Here is a 13,996-nt window from a genome sequence, read left to right as displayed (position 1 = left end):
CAGTTGATAAAGAATGGCAAATATTTATATGATGTTTATGAAGTATCAAACAACATTTAAAATGGTTTTACATTTTAATCTTATTTAGATTATTGTTGATTCTGATTTAATGTTTTAATTACTTAAAATTTCTGACAGTTTATTCTGTTCCAAAAAATCCAATGATCCATGTGGTATAACTTATACTGTCTTAAGAAAAACGATTAGTGTAATATATCTATTTACTCATTTAAATAATTCACAATAATTCTATATTTCTTTGTTTAATTATAGTGTTTGTCCCAGTTGAATAGTTTGCCAGGTGTAGGCCTCGTAGTTGCAGCTGTCCTTGCTTCTCTGAAAGTAAAAAGTTTGTACAGGTAATTAGAAGTAATATGACAGTTACTTTTTAACATATTTATATATTGTTTTGTTTAAACATTAAAAAATTTAAGAGGTGTGAAATTTGCTCCATGTTTCATATTACATTACATAGATCTATACCAAATAGAACAATATTTAGGGATCATACTCCTTCACTCCTTGAACTATTTAAATTCATATACTCTTACATTACTACAATAAATTCAAATAATCAGTTGATCAAAGTTTTTTACCCCTTTTCTGCTCCAGTTGTTAACAATTTAGTAGATATTTCAAGAGGTGGTGCTACTTCTCTTCGCGCATCACGAGTACAGTAGTAATTGTGTGCATGTCTAGAATGTTTAAATAAATATGCTATTAGGATGTTATTTTATATTTTGGTGTTTGTCACTGGACAACCTATTTTACTTTTATTATTTGGTTCATCATGAAGTTTTTATCATTAAGAAACTGTTTTGAATATCTTTTCATATGAATAGCAGATCATGGTAACTCGGTATCAGTTCTTGATGATACCTTTATTTCTTCTGATTAACATTAACAACTTATTGATATTAAATAGTCAATCAATGATGTTTATAAATGATATACCAACTTGTGAGAGACTCCATCAGGAATTTGTGGAGGTGGCTGAGTTCGAGCAGCAAGAAACGGTTCGAACCTCAATGCATTCGTATGTTTTCTCTAAAATTAAAATAAAATGTTCTAACAAGAGGATAATAAAAATTATTACATAATAACAAACCAAAACAATGCTACTTACGCCGAGAAGATAATTTCTAAACGCTTGCATAAAGGGTGAAAGATCACGCGGCGGAACCTTTACCATTTTTGGAACTTTTATTTACTAATTTTCGATTGTTGTCTTAATTTTCTGTTTGAGACTAATTTTCGTAAAGCGAAATATAGGTTGGTAAATATGTTACAGCTGTGAACTGACAGCAGTGTCAGCTTGAGAGCTGATAGGTGACAGCACATTCATCGTAAATTTTTAAGATAATCTATAAATGTTTTCCACAACATTTCGCTCCTCTGCAATCACTGGCAAATGATTTTTTGTTTTAATAATTAAGTATAATAAAAACTAAATCGTGACTTAGTATTACACTGTTTTGGTTGTGGCATGTAATTAATAAAAAATAATCAATTTTGAATTATTAATTGGTTAAAGTTTACAATTCAATACCTAACATAACCTAACCTAACCGAACTAGATAATAATTCGTTTTTTGGACGCTTAGATTCGTACATACTCAGTATAATCAAATTCAAGGTATTGAATTGTAAACCCAACCCGTATGTACAACAGGGCTTTAAAAAGCGTTATGAATTAACTTGTATATAATCATTAATAATTTCACAAAAAATACTTATAAATATCGTCACAATGGTACAAAAAAACTATGACGTAGCATGCGCAATTTCCTATTTCTTCATCTGTCTAATAACTGTCTTGAAATTGAATTTCGTCAGATTGTTTACTTACTTGTTTATTATTATTTAACAATTGCGTATTGGTTAAGTGACAAAAAAGATCTGTCGAAAAGTGAATATATCTAGTCCTAGGTCTCACTTATTTCAGTGTGACTGCTTAAATTATAGCATTGCTCTATTTTATGAACTTTATAGTTTCTGTATCTTAATTATGCTCAACAATTTATCACGTTAAGATCGGGATTTTTTATTAAGTATTCTTAAAAATTTGTTAAAATTACTATATCTCTCATCAATCATCATTCTTGATAGATACGTACATATTATAGATACGTACGTATTTTCCAAAGGAAAGAGGAGTTGTTAAAAAAACATTAAAATAAATTACTTATTGTTTTATTTTACATAATTTATAAATAAATTTACATTATAATGTTATTATAAAATTGTTTACAACATTATTTTTATTCTAAGACATATTAATATTCTATAGTAACCGTTTTCGTCTTGAGGTATTCGTTCAAAGCATCCTGACCTGAAACACAAAAGTAATAAAATGAATACGTATTACAAAACAGGATCGATTCTGTCGAGGTCATCTGACAGATCCATAAAGCATTAGGTCCATAAACATGAAATATTTATATGATTATATAATTATTAATTTATATGATTATTTTGTTAATTGTAGTTGGTGCCATACACCTAACTTACCTAGATCTTTTCCAAAACCGGATTGTTTAAAACCACCGAAGGGTGCTGCGACATCTGTCTTATTATAGGTGTTAATAAAAACTGTTCCAGCGTCTATTTTTTCAGCGAATTGCAGAGCTCTGGAGACATCTTTGGTAAATACACCACTAGCCAGACCATACTCTGTATTGTTTGCTCTACGAATAACTTCATCCATGTTTCTGAAAACATATCAAGACATACATTTTGCTGTTTATAACACAAAAGCACTGTCAAATAGCTTTGTTTCGTTTATGTCAGTCATGGTTCAAGCGTAGAACTGACCGGGAAATTAATTTTAAAATTATAAAGCAAGTAATGCACTTCGCCAGCCCTTTGGCATAGTGGCCATGAGGGGCGGTAGCACTTAACAACAGATAAAGGTCTTGCATGTTTGCCTGTTCTAAATAAAAATACCACTCTATATTTTGGCTAACCATATGAAGGAGCTGCTTATCCTCCGATTTAAATTGAGGATCCTTAACTAGTTTAACGAGTGTCTATCCGAAAGCCTTAGTGGTTATGGTTGATATACATCCTTAGAGTTTGGAAAAACTTCAGTGCAATAGCGCGGTTTTGATATCATAGTAAGACTAAGACCGGTGACATCGTATAAAAATCAACGACAAATGTTGACTAAATTTAAATTCTATATGTTTTTGAATAAACCGCATGCTACTTACTTGCTATTAAACTGGCTGATAATCATAATAGGCCCAAACGACTCCTCTTTCGCTATCCACATATCATCTGTGACATTAGTAAAGATTGTTGGTTCAAAGAAGTAGCCTGGTCGGTCTACTCTTTTACCGCCGTATACTAATTTTGCGCCCTCTTTTACTCCTCGTTCACAGAACTGAAATAGATTTTATCAAACTTATTTTTGCAAACATGCAAACACAAATTTCTCATCTCAACCAAGATTCAGAATCTTAGCGTTCATAACTATGGCTCGCGAATGTCAAAATTTAATACGTTTTTGATTTACGGGTGTCATTTATGTTTCGTTTAATATCACCCTAAATTAGGGCGTTATGTTGAGAAATTTAAGAATCAATGCAGAACTTACCTCAATCAATTTATCCATATGTGCCTTGTGGTTTTGGGGGCCATGGGCTGTTCCTCTGTTAAGTGGGTCCCCGATACTTATCTTCTTCGTTTCTACTACAACTCTTCTAACAAACTCATCATGTATGGACTCCTCTACAAATAGACGACCAGCTGCTATGCAATTTTCGCCTTTATTGAAGAATACTGATGCCATACCCTAAGAATAATTTAGAGTGATTTATTAAGTTATTGTTATAAATTATTTTGAGAACTTAGTTGATAGAGGATGTTTTACTGTGCAGTAAGAGAGTTGGATGGATTGCAGGAATTCAGGAGCAAAAATAATCAATTACGGAATATATTGTATAACAACGCAAATAATATTTCGTAAAAATTAAAAAAAAACAAATTATATACGAAAAAATTTACCTACAACGTATTTTTACCTACTTTGACAAAATTAACTTGCAATAGGGTCGGAGGAGGATAGCATTTCCTACGAGATCTCGAGGATATTCAAAAATTAAATTTTATAATTAAGGTTTGAGAGATTTGTGTATCTTTGATAGATTTTGTATCCGTGTGTGTAAAGCGAGAAAGAAATCCCCATCCATGTTTGGGGCTAACATTGTCTTTTAATATTTCTTTAATCGCGCACATTTTGGGCTTTGTTAAATGTATCATTATATTTCCATAGTCACGGTTACTCTTGATTTAATCAAGTATAGCTTTTTTAATGCAGTCAAAGATCTCTTAAAGAAGATACTCACATTCCTAACAGCCTTATCCATGTCACAGTCTTCAAATATCACGAGCGGTGACTTTCCACCCAGCTCTAACGACACCTTTTTCATATTGGACGCTGCGCAGGATTTCATTATAGTTTGACCTGGAATATACGTCATTTATAGAACGCAACAATTGAACAATTGTATTTATTTATCTGTCCTTTTAAGGTAATATTTATATCAATTAAACGAAAGGAATTCTAATCGAAAAAGCTTTTAATTTATATATGTATAATCGAGGGCACGTATTGGTCTAATTATTGTAATAGTTTTTTTCTGTGTGCCTTTCTATAAATCTTTCTTCCTATAAATAAATATAGATGAATAAAAAGAAAGACTTTTGGATGGAGCGGCATATTATCACAACACTGAAATATATAGAAACATACGAAGCAATCGAAATTTACTGCTACTTAAAAATAAACTTGGATATTTAGGGTATCCAGTTCTCAGGGACCTCTTAATTATTAACATACATCCAATCGAATAAATTTATTGGTTCGCCAGGAATCAAATTCATCTCGGAGTTAGTTTAATTAAAACTTACCAATTTCAGTACTGCCAGTGAATCCAAGTTTCCTAACTAGTGGATGGTCAGCCAGAGCCTGACCACAGACCGTGCCACTTCCTGGGAGAATATTTACTACACCACGAGGCACGCCGGCGCGCACGCATAGTTCAGCGAATTTGAGAGCGGTAAGTGGACAAACCTGGGGGAAATTATATACATAACTACATATTATAATGTGCACGAAGTAATGATAATAATAATAATCCAGGAGTACAGCAAGCCTACATGAGAGCCAGAGATTCTGTAAGAATGGACATAACAAAACAAAACTTACCGCTGCAGGCTTCATAACAACGGTGTTGCCAGCGGCCAAGCAGGCTGCCATCTTCCACGAAAGCATCATGAGCGGGTAGTTCCATGGGGTAATGAGCGCACAGACACCAATTGGTTCCTTCTTCGTTAAAGTCAAATTTCTATTGGGTCTGGCATGATTAATGGGGATTGTAGATCCTTGAATTTTGTCACACCAGCCCGCGTAATATCTCCAGGTTTCAATGGACATTCCCACGTGAGTTTTGAGGGCCAACGTGTATACTGCACCTGAGTCAATCGATTCTATAGTGGCGAGTTCTTCTTTATGTTGCTCCATAAGGTCTGCTAACCTGAAAATGATTAATAGTTTCCGATTTAAGTTAATTCCGTCGCAACATATGTTTTTTTGGGTTATTTTCGTGTCTATAAGCAGTTTAATATGAAACTCAATAAATAGCTAACTCATGTTACAACTATTTTGACAAATTCTAAAAGACCGAAGTTCGTTGAAAAATATTTTTTTTACAGAGCAACCAAAAAAAAAGAAAGAAAATTTCAAATATTTACTTACTTGAATAAAATTTGTCCACGCTCCCTGGCGCTGATTTTCGACCATTCCCCTTCCTCAAATGCCTTCTTCGCAGCCTTTACAGCTTTATCAACATCATTTTTGGACGCACTCTGTACTTTGCATATAACTGACTCGTCACTTGGATTAATCAATGTTAAAGTCTTTCCACTATCAGAATCAACAAACTGTCCATCAATGAACAATTGTGTTGGGAATTTTATTTTCATTTTATTAGTTTCCATCTCAACACCTTCGTAATTAATTTCTTGATTACTCGAATCTCCTCTTGCTTTTAAAACTGCTATATTGTAAAATTCTTCAAACGTTGTGTTCATATAAATGTCTTCGTTTTGTAATTCTATATTAACTAAATCTTTGATTTCTTCTACTAATCTAACAACATCCATGGATCCTGCTCCCGAGTCGAAGAAATCCGTGTCATTGTCTATGTCTATTCTAAGTATTGCTTTCCAAATATTTCTAGCGTTCTCAACGAATTGCTTTTCTTCGTCAGTTAACTCTAGCGATACTTTGTTTTCATTGGCTTTATAAAAATTTTGTGCGTTGATCATTTTTCCGTTTACTTTTAATCTTTGTATGTTTAACTGAAAAATTTACACATATTAAATTTAGAATTGAGAAAATGTAGTATTTGTGCTTATGTACGTTTGAATTGTTGAACTACCTTGGACGATAGCTTCAGGTATATAATATAGAAGTTTCTACGATCGGCACATTAAATTTAGGTATACACATAAAACGTTAACGAAAATTAAGTCGATTCGTTTGTTTGTATCTCTACTTTTAATAGCCATTCATTAAGCATATAACTAATACTCACTTCATCATTCATAAATCTACACATGACATCAACTATTAATTCTACATACCTTTACACCATCATTTGCTGTAATCAGCAAACCACCATCATGAATCACAGCCGGTTTATTTAATCCAGGTATAATAATAACATCTCCCTCTGCTTCATATTCGCCTTCCCATAGAGAAGAGCCAAAGAACTTGATCTCAATATTTTCATTTTCACTGTCTTTGGATTGTGGTTTAATGAAAGTGGTGGCTCCTGGAGACGAATCAAGTCCTCTGATAAAGTTGTGTAGGGCTACACCACCTTTGGACCAATCGATCTGTAATATGATTTTTGTTTAACTTTTTATTTAAAAGATAGCTGCGTAAGCAATTCTTTAAGGATAGTTTATTTTTTCCGTATTTAAAAAAAAATAGTTTAACGATGTATATATTATAGTCCGGCTGATGTAATAATAAAATCTGCGTCAAAACCCAGGAAATTATTGTATAATAATATACGTTTCATATACAAAAATGTACGTTTAAAGAAAACTTATGTAATTAAAATAATTATGCTTTTTTAATCTAATCAGCGTGGCATAGCAATATATATAAACTGGTACCTGATGCGTCTCTGCCTTAAACAATGCTGGATCATAAGTAGCTCCTTCCTCTGTTTGATTAATTTTCGGTGCTGTACCGTTTGCTACCATATTTACCGATTCAGATAAAGCCTTAATTCCTGTAAAAATGTAGTTTATTATTAGTAATATAACGATAATTTTAAAAGGTATAAAAAATACATTTAAAAATAAAGAACATACTAAATATTCTGAATGAAATCCTCGTAATCGTGTTTGGCTAGACATTTAAGACCTAAAAAAACTTCGAACTGTCAACATATTAATTTTAATCGCTAATTTATTGTAAACTTACCTTCGGGATATAAATATTTATTATAAATTGTGTCAACAGTGTCATCAATAGTGCACGGAAAACTTTTTTGCAGTAAAATTGGTCCTGTGTCTAAACCGTCATCCGCCCAGAATATGGAAAGACCACAAGTTGTGTCGCCTTCTATAAGGGTCCTATAAATAAATAAAAAAACATTTGTGCAATTCACACATGGTAGAAGTGAAACCTTCAAAAACAAATATAAATTAATCATTTTCCACTATCTAAATGTGTGTGTTCTTTAAAAACAGTATATTTTAATTATACATTTTAATTTATAAGTTTAATATAAATCTTTAATTTGACAAAAACTAAAACAACGAAAGTTTGAAATTCGATCAAAAAAAAAGCGGCAGTAAATAGAGGCTGTATAATGCCTCCTATCTCATTTTCTCCCACGTTAAATCATATGATGAATTGATGTTTCTGTCTCTCTTTACCGCTGCATCCGGTTTGAAATCACGACGATTCGAAAGAAGTTTATCTATCTCATTTTCTCCCACGTTAAATCATATGAATTAATGTTTCTGTCTCTTTTTACTGTCGCTTTTTCGTTGCATCCGGTTTGAAATCACAACGATTCTAAAGAAGTTTCACTTCAATAAATAGTAAAACCATTGTGGTTTGACATAAATAACGTTAAAATTAAGAAATAACTTGTGTTCATAATGGATTAAAAGTTCACTGATGTTCAGAAAGTATAGCTTTACTTTTAAAGTTTATGTATTATTTTTTTTTATTAGATGTGCCCATTGGACAGTTCTGTATTGTATATATATATATAATTGTAGACTAAAAAAAGTAGCTAAGTCCACTTACCAATTCACGGATGACGCTCCTCTATGTCTCGGGAGGATACTGGGGTGGTAGCAAATACTTTGGTACTGGGGGTAGAGAATCACTTCCATGGGGATAAATTGGGTGCAGAATGGTAGAACGTTCAAATCTGCTTCTACCTGCAAATAAGATTTTACCAGTGAAAAATTTACGTAACTACCGAATCGTAGAATGAATCATTTCAATTCATATTGTTTCTATATTAACGATATGACCAAAACATGTGTGAATTGTCCTTGAATCTTTTCATATTAAGAACCAAGATGATAACTTTCGAACTGTAATGTGTGGTCCAAACAAAAAGATGAGAAACGTGGGTTAAAAGAGGACGTGATCACAAGAGACGAATAGGAACGAATGAATAAGAAGAATCTATTAGATATATAGGATAGACAAGGCAACTAGGGTTAGATAGGCGATGTCGCGCGTACCTGGACCAATTCCAGAAAGTACTAGAGAAGGGACCAGCGAAAAGTACTCATGACCGATGAGCATTTATTGTGAATGAAGCGAGAGATGTCGGAGATCCCCGTCTGGAAATTTTACTCCAGAAGTGGTATAAATATGATATATATAATATGTTCAGTGATATAACCAATTATTTATGTCATAGTCAGACAATAAGTTAGTTTTATAAAAAGTGCAAAGTAATGGTGATGAAGGCGTTATTTATTTACAGCATATCTATGCCAAATTTAAATATATATATATAATATACATGTATGATTATTATATAATACATATTACATATATATTATCAAATTTGCAGAAGGCATCATAGACATGTTGCACAAAAAATCTAATTGGAAGAAAGTCTTTCTCCCAGTTTTAGTTACGGAGGTTTCTTTAATCTTTGCTTGTGTAATGGTAAAATTTTAAAAAGTAAAGGTTCGATGTTTCTGGAAATTAAGTTCTTAAAAGCAATTAGATCAGAACGATTTTTGATATATTCTCTTATAAGCTATTATTGTATTATCCCACTGATAGTCGAACCTTTTCAGACTAGCGTCTTGTAATTTGTTCGTTTTTTAATAGATTTGAGCCGAAATACAAAGAATATATTTAGTTTAATAAAATAAGAAGAATGTTTTTTTTCGTAATGCTTAATTAATATGCTTGAGCGGCATTTATATAACAAACCCGTATTCATGAAAGTAATTAGAGTTATAATGGTAAGTGTTGATAAAACATACGACACATTCGTTATTGGTTACACAATACACAAATTCTCGCGAAGATAAATAGAAAACATATTCTAAATGATTTGGTAAATAAATTAAATTTAAATAAATATTGTTTACCACTTTGCTCTAAGTTACGTTTAGTTTTTTTTTAAAAACAACCTTAGCATGTTGATTGAATTTTTTTGGAGAAAATCATTAAAAAAGTTAACTTCAAATTGTTCTATTTCTATCTTTTTTATACCGGCTCTATAGTTTTTATTGCCTTATGTATTTTAATTTGCCGTCATATAATATATAAAGAATATGTAACGCTATAAATGTAAAAAGAATAAATATTAATAATCGTTTGGGCAGCTGGTAAATGAATGAACATATATCATAGCAAAGAAATTTGTTCGGAGCAGTATGTTCTGTAAATCCTGCAACACTCATCGTATTCAGGCTTCATTTTTATTGCCGCAGAATGAACTTTAATTTTTAAATGTTATCGTTATCTTTGGCGTTGTTTTCTTTTCTTTCATTATTTAGTATACTTTTATGTGGTATTTGCATAATTTATATTTCTATATTTATTTATAATTATATTAATATACAATTACAAACTAAAAATATATCTAATAAATAACCTTAAAATTTAATTATTAAAAAATATTATTAAAAGGAGTCCCTTTAGGCAAGGTTCCGAAGATACTGGCAGCGTTCCCCCTTTGAATAGCTAGACTAATTCTTAGTGCGAGGTAGCTGCCAGCTCTTCGTTCTCCTGTGATGTCGACTAACCTTTTTGATAATTCCCTAAAAAGCTTTAATGCGCTAGGACCCCACGGACCTAAATATATTTATTTTTAAATATATTTTACATTGCATAAGAATCTTTATGCCAACTAAGTAAGGCACAAAATGTTATGTGTCAAGTAAATTCTTATGAACGCGCGAAAATGTTATTCACGGAAGACGCGAATACTTAGTATACAACATTATTTTTTATAAACTTTATAAAATTAACAATACGTCATTTCCTTAAAGAACAAATTAAGAAAGTACAAAAGAAAACCATATGTTTCCATTTTTTATTTCATCTAGATCCTAGATATTTACCAACAGACGTATAACATTTACTGAATCTAAAATTTTAGACAGATTTATTATACATCTGTTAAATTACTTGACTATTGGGAGTCCATAAGAGGTAAGTAGATATCATTTAAACTGTCACGCATCGAGCTGTCTGATATGAATGGGTTATCAATCTACTACGTGGTACTTGTATCTGTTAATGTTCGTAAACTCTTGTTCTTATTTAAGGAATTATTTTTTAATTATTATGTGCAGTCTTTTATATTTTACAATTATTTCTAATGACTTAAAACTTTTCTCATTCCAAATTAAAATTATATTAAGGGCCTGTTTCACAATGTCCGGATAAGTTCCTAATAAGCTATTTGTTACTTATTGGTAGGATAAATAGTATTTTTGCGTTTCACGACTGTCAGATAGCGCTATACGTCATTAAATGTGAAGTATCTTATTTGGAACTTTTATCTTTCGAATAATTTATGTGTTGCATAGCTATTTGACACTTTATCCATTTATCACAAAGTAATTGTACAATATTGTGACACACGATAATATGCGTTTCCGTATAAAAACTAAAGAATGTAAATTACATTCTTAGTACTATATGTGTAATAAATCATTTGCAAATATTCCAATGAGATCCGAGATCGTCTATAAACGAATATTATTAACATAAGAAGTTAAAGGTAAGATGTAAATTAGAACTTCTATTTATTATGTTGGTTATTTTTTTCTATCGTATTTCGTAACAGATACAAAATTATGTTGATTTAGAATACATTTAAGCATAAAAATTGCACACAAATATAGGATATCGAAGTTATGCCGACAAATCGTCCTTCCATAGGAAAATGTCAAATGTCAGCACACAAAAAGCTATACAGATAGAAATCAGGGGGCTTAGTCAAATGTTGCGTCCTCAAATTTTCATTTAAATTTGGGGAGTTTTCCACATTCTACATACACTACTGTTTAGGCATCTCGACAAAGCCTCGTTAGATTTCAAATACAATACACAGCAATGGGCGAAATTTTAAGCCGGTAAGAAAAAAATAAACAACACTTTCTACACAGATAAAGTAACTGAACGATAGCTAAAGAGTAAAAACTTACGGATTTGTATTCTTCTAGAACTTCTGGTATAACTTTGCCTTTGATTCTCCAACTCTTGTATTTGAATACTGGTATTCCATTTTGTGACGCGATGGTTGCTAAAAAAAATTATTTAATTAATTATACAAAAGTTATGATGGACAGTTTTGCTCATTTACACAAATTATTATTTTTAGCAGTTATGTTATAAATTTTTATAACGCAAAGAACTCAGTTTGATGTGAAAATTTTATCAAGTGTATGTTATTTTATTTAAAAACAACAAACGTGAAAATTGTTAGCAAATAATAGTACATAAACATTATATTTCAATGTATATTATTGAGGTTAAATATTATCGCAAGACATGTAATCTTAATTTCAGGAAATACTATTTGATCTCATTTATACTTTGTATATTATCAGCATTACTATTAATAATTAAACTTGCTTATTATATTTGCCCTACATTTTAATTAATGTCAGCTGATTGTTACTCAATTGTATTCCTGAAATAAGTGAAATTCGACAACAGATCAACAATATTTGGGACTCTCAATGGCAAAACAATATTTGACATTTGACATCACCATTAAAGTTGAGGTAACTTAAAAAATATGTATATGTACGAAAGATATAAATGAACCTAATATACAATTAATGTAAAAATTCTACGAAAGACTAGGGCGGTATGGTCGAAAGACTAAAGCCTGCGCCATGGGCGAAAAAAAATTTAAAACATGTTTAGATTAAAAATGCTTACCCAGAGGATCCTCTCTGTTTCCTTTATCTAAGACAGTGAATACACCGACAACTTGGTGTCCATCCTTTAAAAGTAATTTAAAAACTTCCGCAGCGAACGTACTCTGTCCGATAATTGCAATCCGAAGCGATTTTTTTGGCGCCTAAAAATTAAAAAAAAAACAACAGAAAGGGTGAGAATTATAAAATAGAAAAATTCCACACAAATATAATTTCAATTGAATATTACCTCATTGGGCACAGCAACGGGTGGCATCTTTGAGTAGGTAATTTTCGCCCGATCGTGTTTACGACTGTGGTCTAACTAACACGAAGTTATGATCTCCTTCCTTTATAAAGAAATAATTGTAGGTTCACTGCGTCCTTGACTTTGGTATTTCGTCATTGTTTTGATTGTCACCCGAAACATTTGATAGCTTTACCATTAACTTAAAGACTGCAAAAAGCTTAATTTTGAATCAATTCAAAAAAAAAGCTAGCGTGACGTCTAAAATTAGATCCTGCTCTGATATTCAAATATATATTTCATACGTTTTATTAATTCAAGTTGAAGACAAGGAACATTATATTTTTTTACGAGAAAGTGTTTAAGTATATATGTACATATATTTATTGTTGTGAAGTTCAAGGTGTGTCAATTTATATTAATAACTCTAACTCTATCTGTATGTCAGATTATTTACACTAAATTAAATACATATTTACTATTTACACTTATGAACATCAGTATTAGAAAAAGGAAAATCTAATTTGGCATTAACTTTTATTTTTTATACTTTAGGAGTTTGTATTCTAATAAATATATTTACATACGTTATAGATTTACAACATATACCCAAATAATTTATTTGCGAACTTTTAATTTTGTATTGCTACATTAATGTGTAACTTATTGTATTAATATATTTACATTATTTCATCAAATATTGCGGAAGTAGATATTCATTTACATTTTAGTATAAACACATACATACTTGTGCCTTTTCATACTACCAATCCTTTAAAAGTCATTTGCAAGGGAGTACCCCTGCACTAATCAACAAAAATATTCCGGTTTCTTAACCCTAATTTGCAAAGCGGTAAATTCCGAATAACATAAATAAAAACTAAAATATGACATATAACCAGTTCAAAGCAGTTATTTGCCGTTCAAAATGAGTTCAGATAGTTCAAGAAAGCCGGCCTATCATTATGAACGGGGAGTCGACTCGCGAAGTCGTTTACCAGTTTTTAGTCGTAAAGGCCAATTTTATTTCTAAATTATTAACCTACGTGTAAAGTATGCCAGATACTTCCTATATTAGCGATGACAAAGATTGCATTTGATGAAAGTTATTTATAAAATTAATAAACATTATAGGAACTATAATTGCACTTTCTGTCAATTTACATTTGCAATTACGATTGGGAAAAATTTGGGTTTTTTAATGAAAAATCTATATGACATACTAGTTTAAACTCGATTAACATTACCTAATTATCTGTGTGCTTTTCACACACCACAAAGCTTCGTAATGATCATATA

The 13,996-nt window shown here is 31.1% G+C and overlaps 2 protein-coding genes across 2 annotated transcripts; both read right to left on the bottom strand.

Annotated features, from left to right (window-relative positions):
* Positions 1–207: 207 nt before the first annotated feature.
* On the bottom strand, positions 208–1,311 carry LOC111000316 (NADH dehydrogenase [ubiquinone] 1 alpha subcomplex subunit 7). The gene is made up of 4 exons (XM_045631048.1): positions 1,127–1,311; positions 959–1,047; positions 597–695; positions 208–336 (listed from the first exon to the last, which is right to left on the bottom strand). The coding sequence occupies exons 1-4, from the start codon at positions 1,190–1,192 to the stop codon at positions 264–266; spliced, it is 327 nt and encodes a 108-aa protein (XP_045487004.1). The 5' UTR covers positions 1,193–1,311; the 3' UTR covers positions 208–263.
* An 872-nt stretch (positions 1,312–2,183) lies between these two features.
* On the bottom strand, positions 2,184–12,791 carry LOC111001935 (cytosolic 10-formyltetrahydrofolate dehydrogenase). The gene is made up of 15 exons (XM_045631065.1): positions 12,701–12,791; positions 12,473–12,614; positions 11,731–11,828; positions 8,342–8,478; positions 7,505–7,656; positions 7,192–7,310; positions 6,652–6,906; positions 5,762–6,366; positions 5,213–5,540; positions 4,915–5,077; positions 4,350–4,468; positions 3,599–3,796; positions 3,213–3,385; positions 2,512–2,711; positions 2,184–2,332 (listed from the first exon to the last, which is right to left on the bottom strand). Exons 1-15 carry the CDS (start codon positions 12,725–12,727, stop codon positions 2,277–2,279), a joined length of 2,772 nt encoding a protein of 923 aa, XP_045487021.1. The 5' UTR covers positions 12,728–12,791; the 3' UTR covers positions 2,184–2,276.
* Between the last annotated feature and the right edge of the window lie 1,205 nt (positions 12,792–13,996).

This window comes from Pieris rapae, chromosome 14, assembly GCF_905147795.1.
Source record: "Pieris rapae chromosome 14, ilPieRapa1.1, whole genome shotgun sequence".
NCBI classification, from domain to species: Eukaryota; Metazoa; Arthropoda; class Insecta; order Lepidoptera; family Pieridae; genus Pieris; species Pieris rapae.
This window is presented reverse-complemented; position numbering and strand designations above follow the sequence as displayed.

Bases quoted from the DNA above. Each gene is read 5' to 3' on its own strand.
- LOC111000316 (XM_045631048.1), bottom strand. From the start codon at position 1,192: ATGGTAAAGGTTCCGCCGCGTGATCTTTCACCCTTTATGCAAGCGTTT. The intron at 1,048-1,126 runs GTAAGTAGCATT...TTTTAATTTTAG, and splicing joins TTAGAAATTATCTTCTCGGC to AGAAAACATACGAATGCATT. The intron at 696-958 runs GTTGGTATATCA...TAAACATTCTAG, and splicing joins CCTGATGGAGTCTCTCACAA to ACATGCACACAATTACTACT.
- LOC111001935 (XM_045631065.1), bottom strand. From the start codon at position 12,727: ATGCCACCCGTTGCTGTGCCCAATGAG. The intron at 6,367-6,651 runs GTATGTAGAATT...TAAATTTTTCAG, and splicing joins CAGCAAATGATGGTGTAAAG to TTAAACATACAAAGATTAAA. The intron at 2,333-2,511 runs GTAAGTTAGGTG...TTTGTGTTTCAG, and splicing joins CGGTTTTGGAAAAGATCTAG to GTCAGGATGCTTTGAACGAA.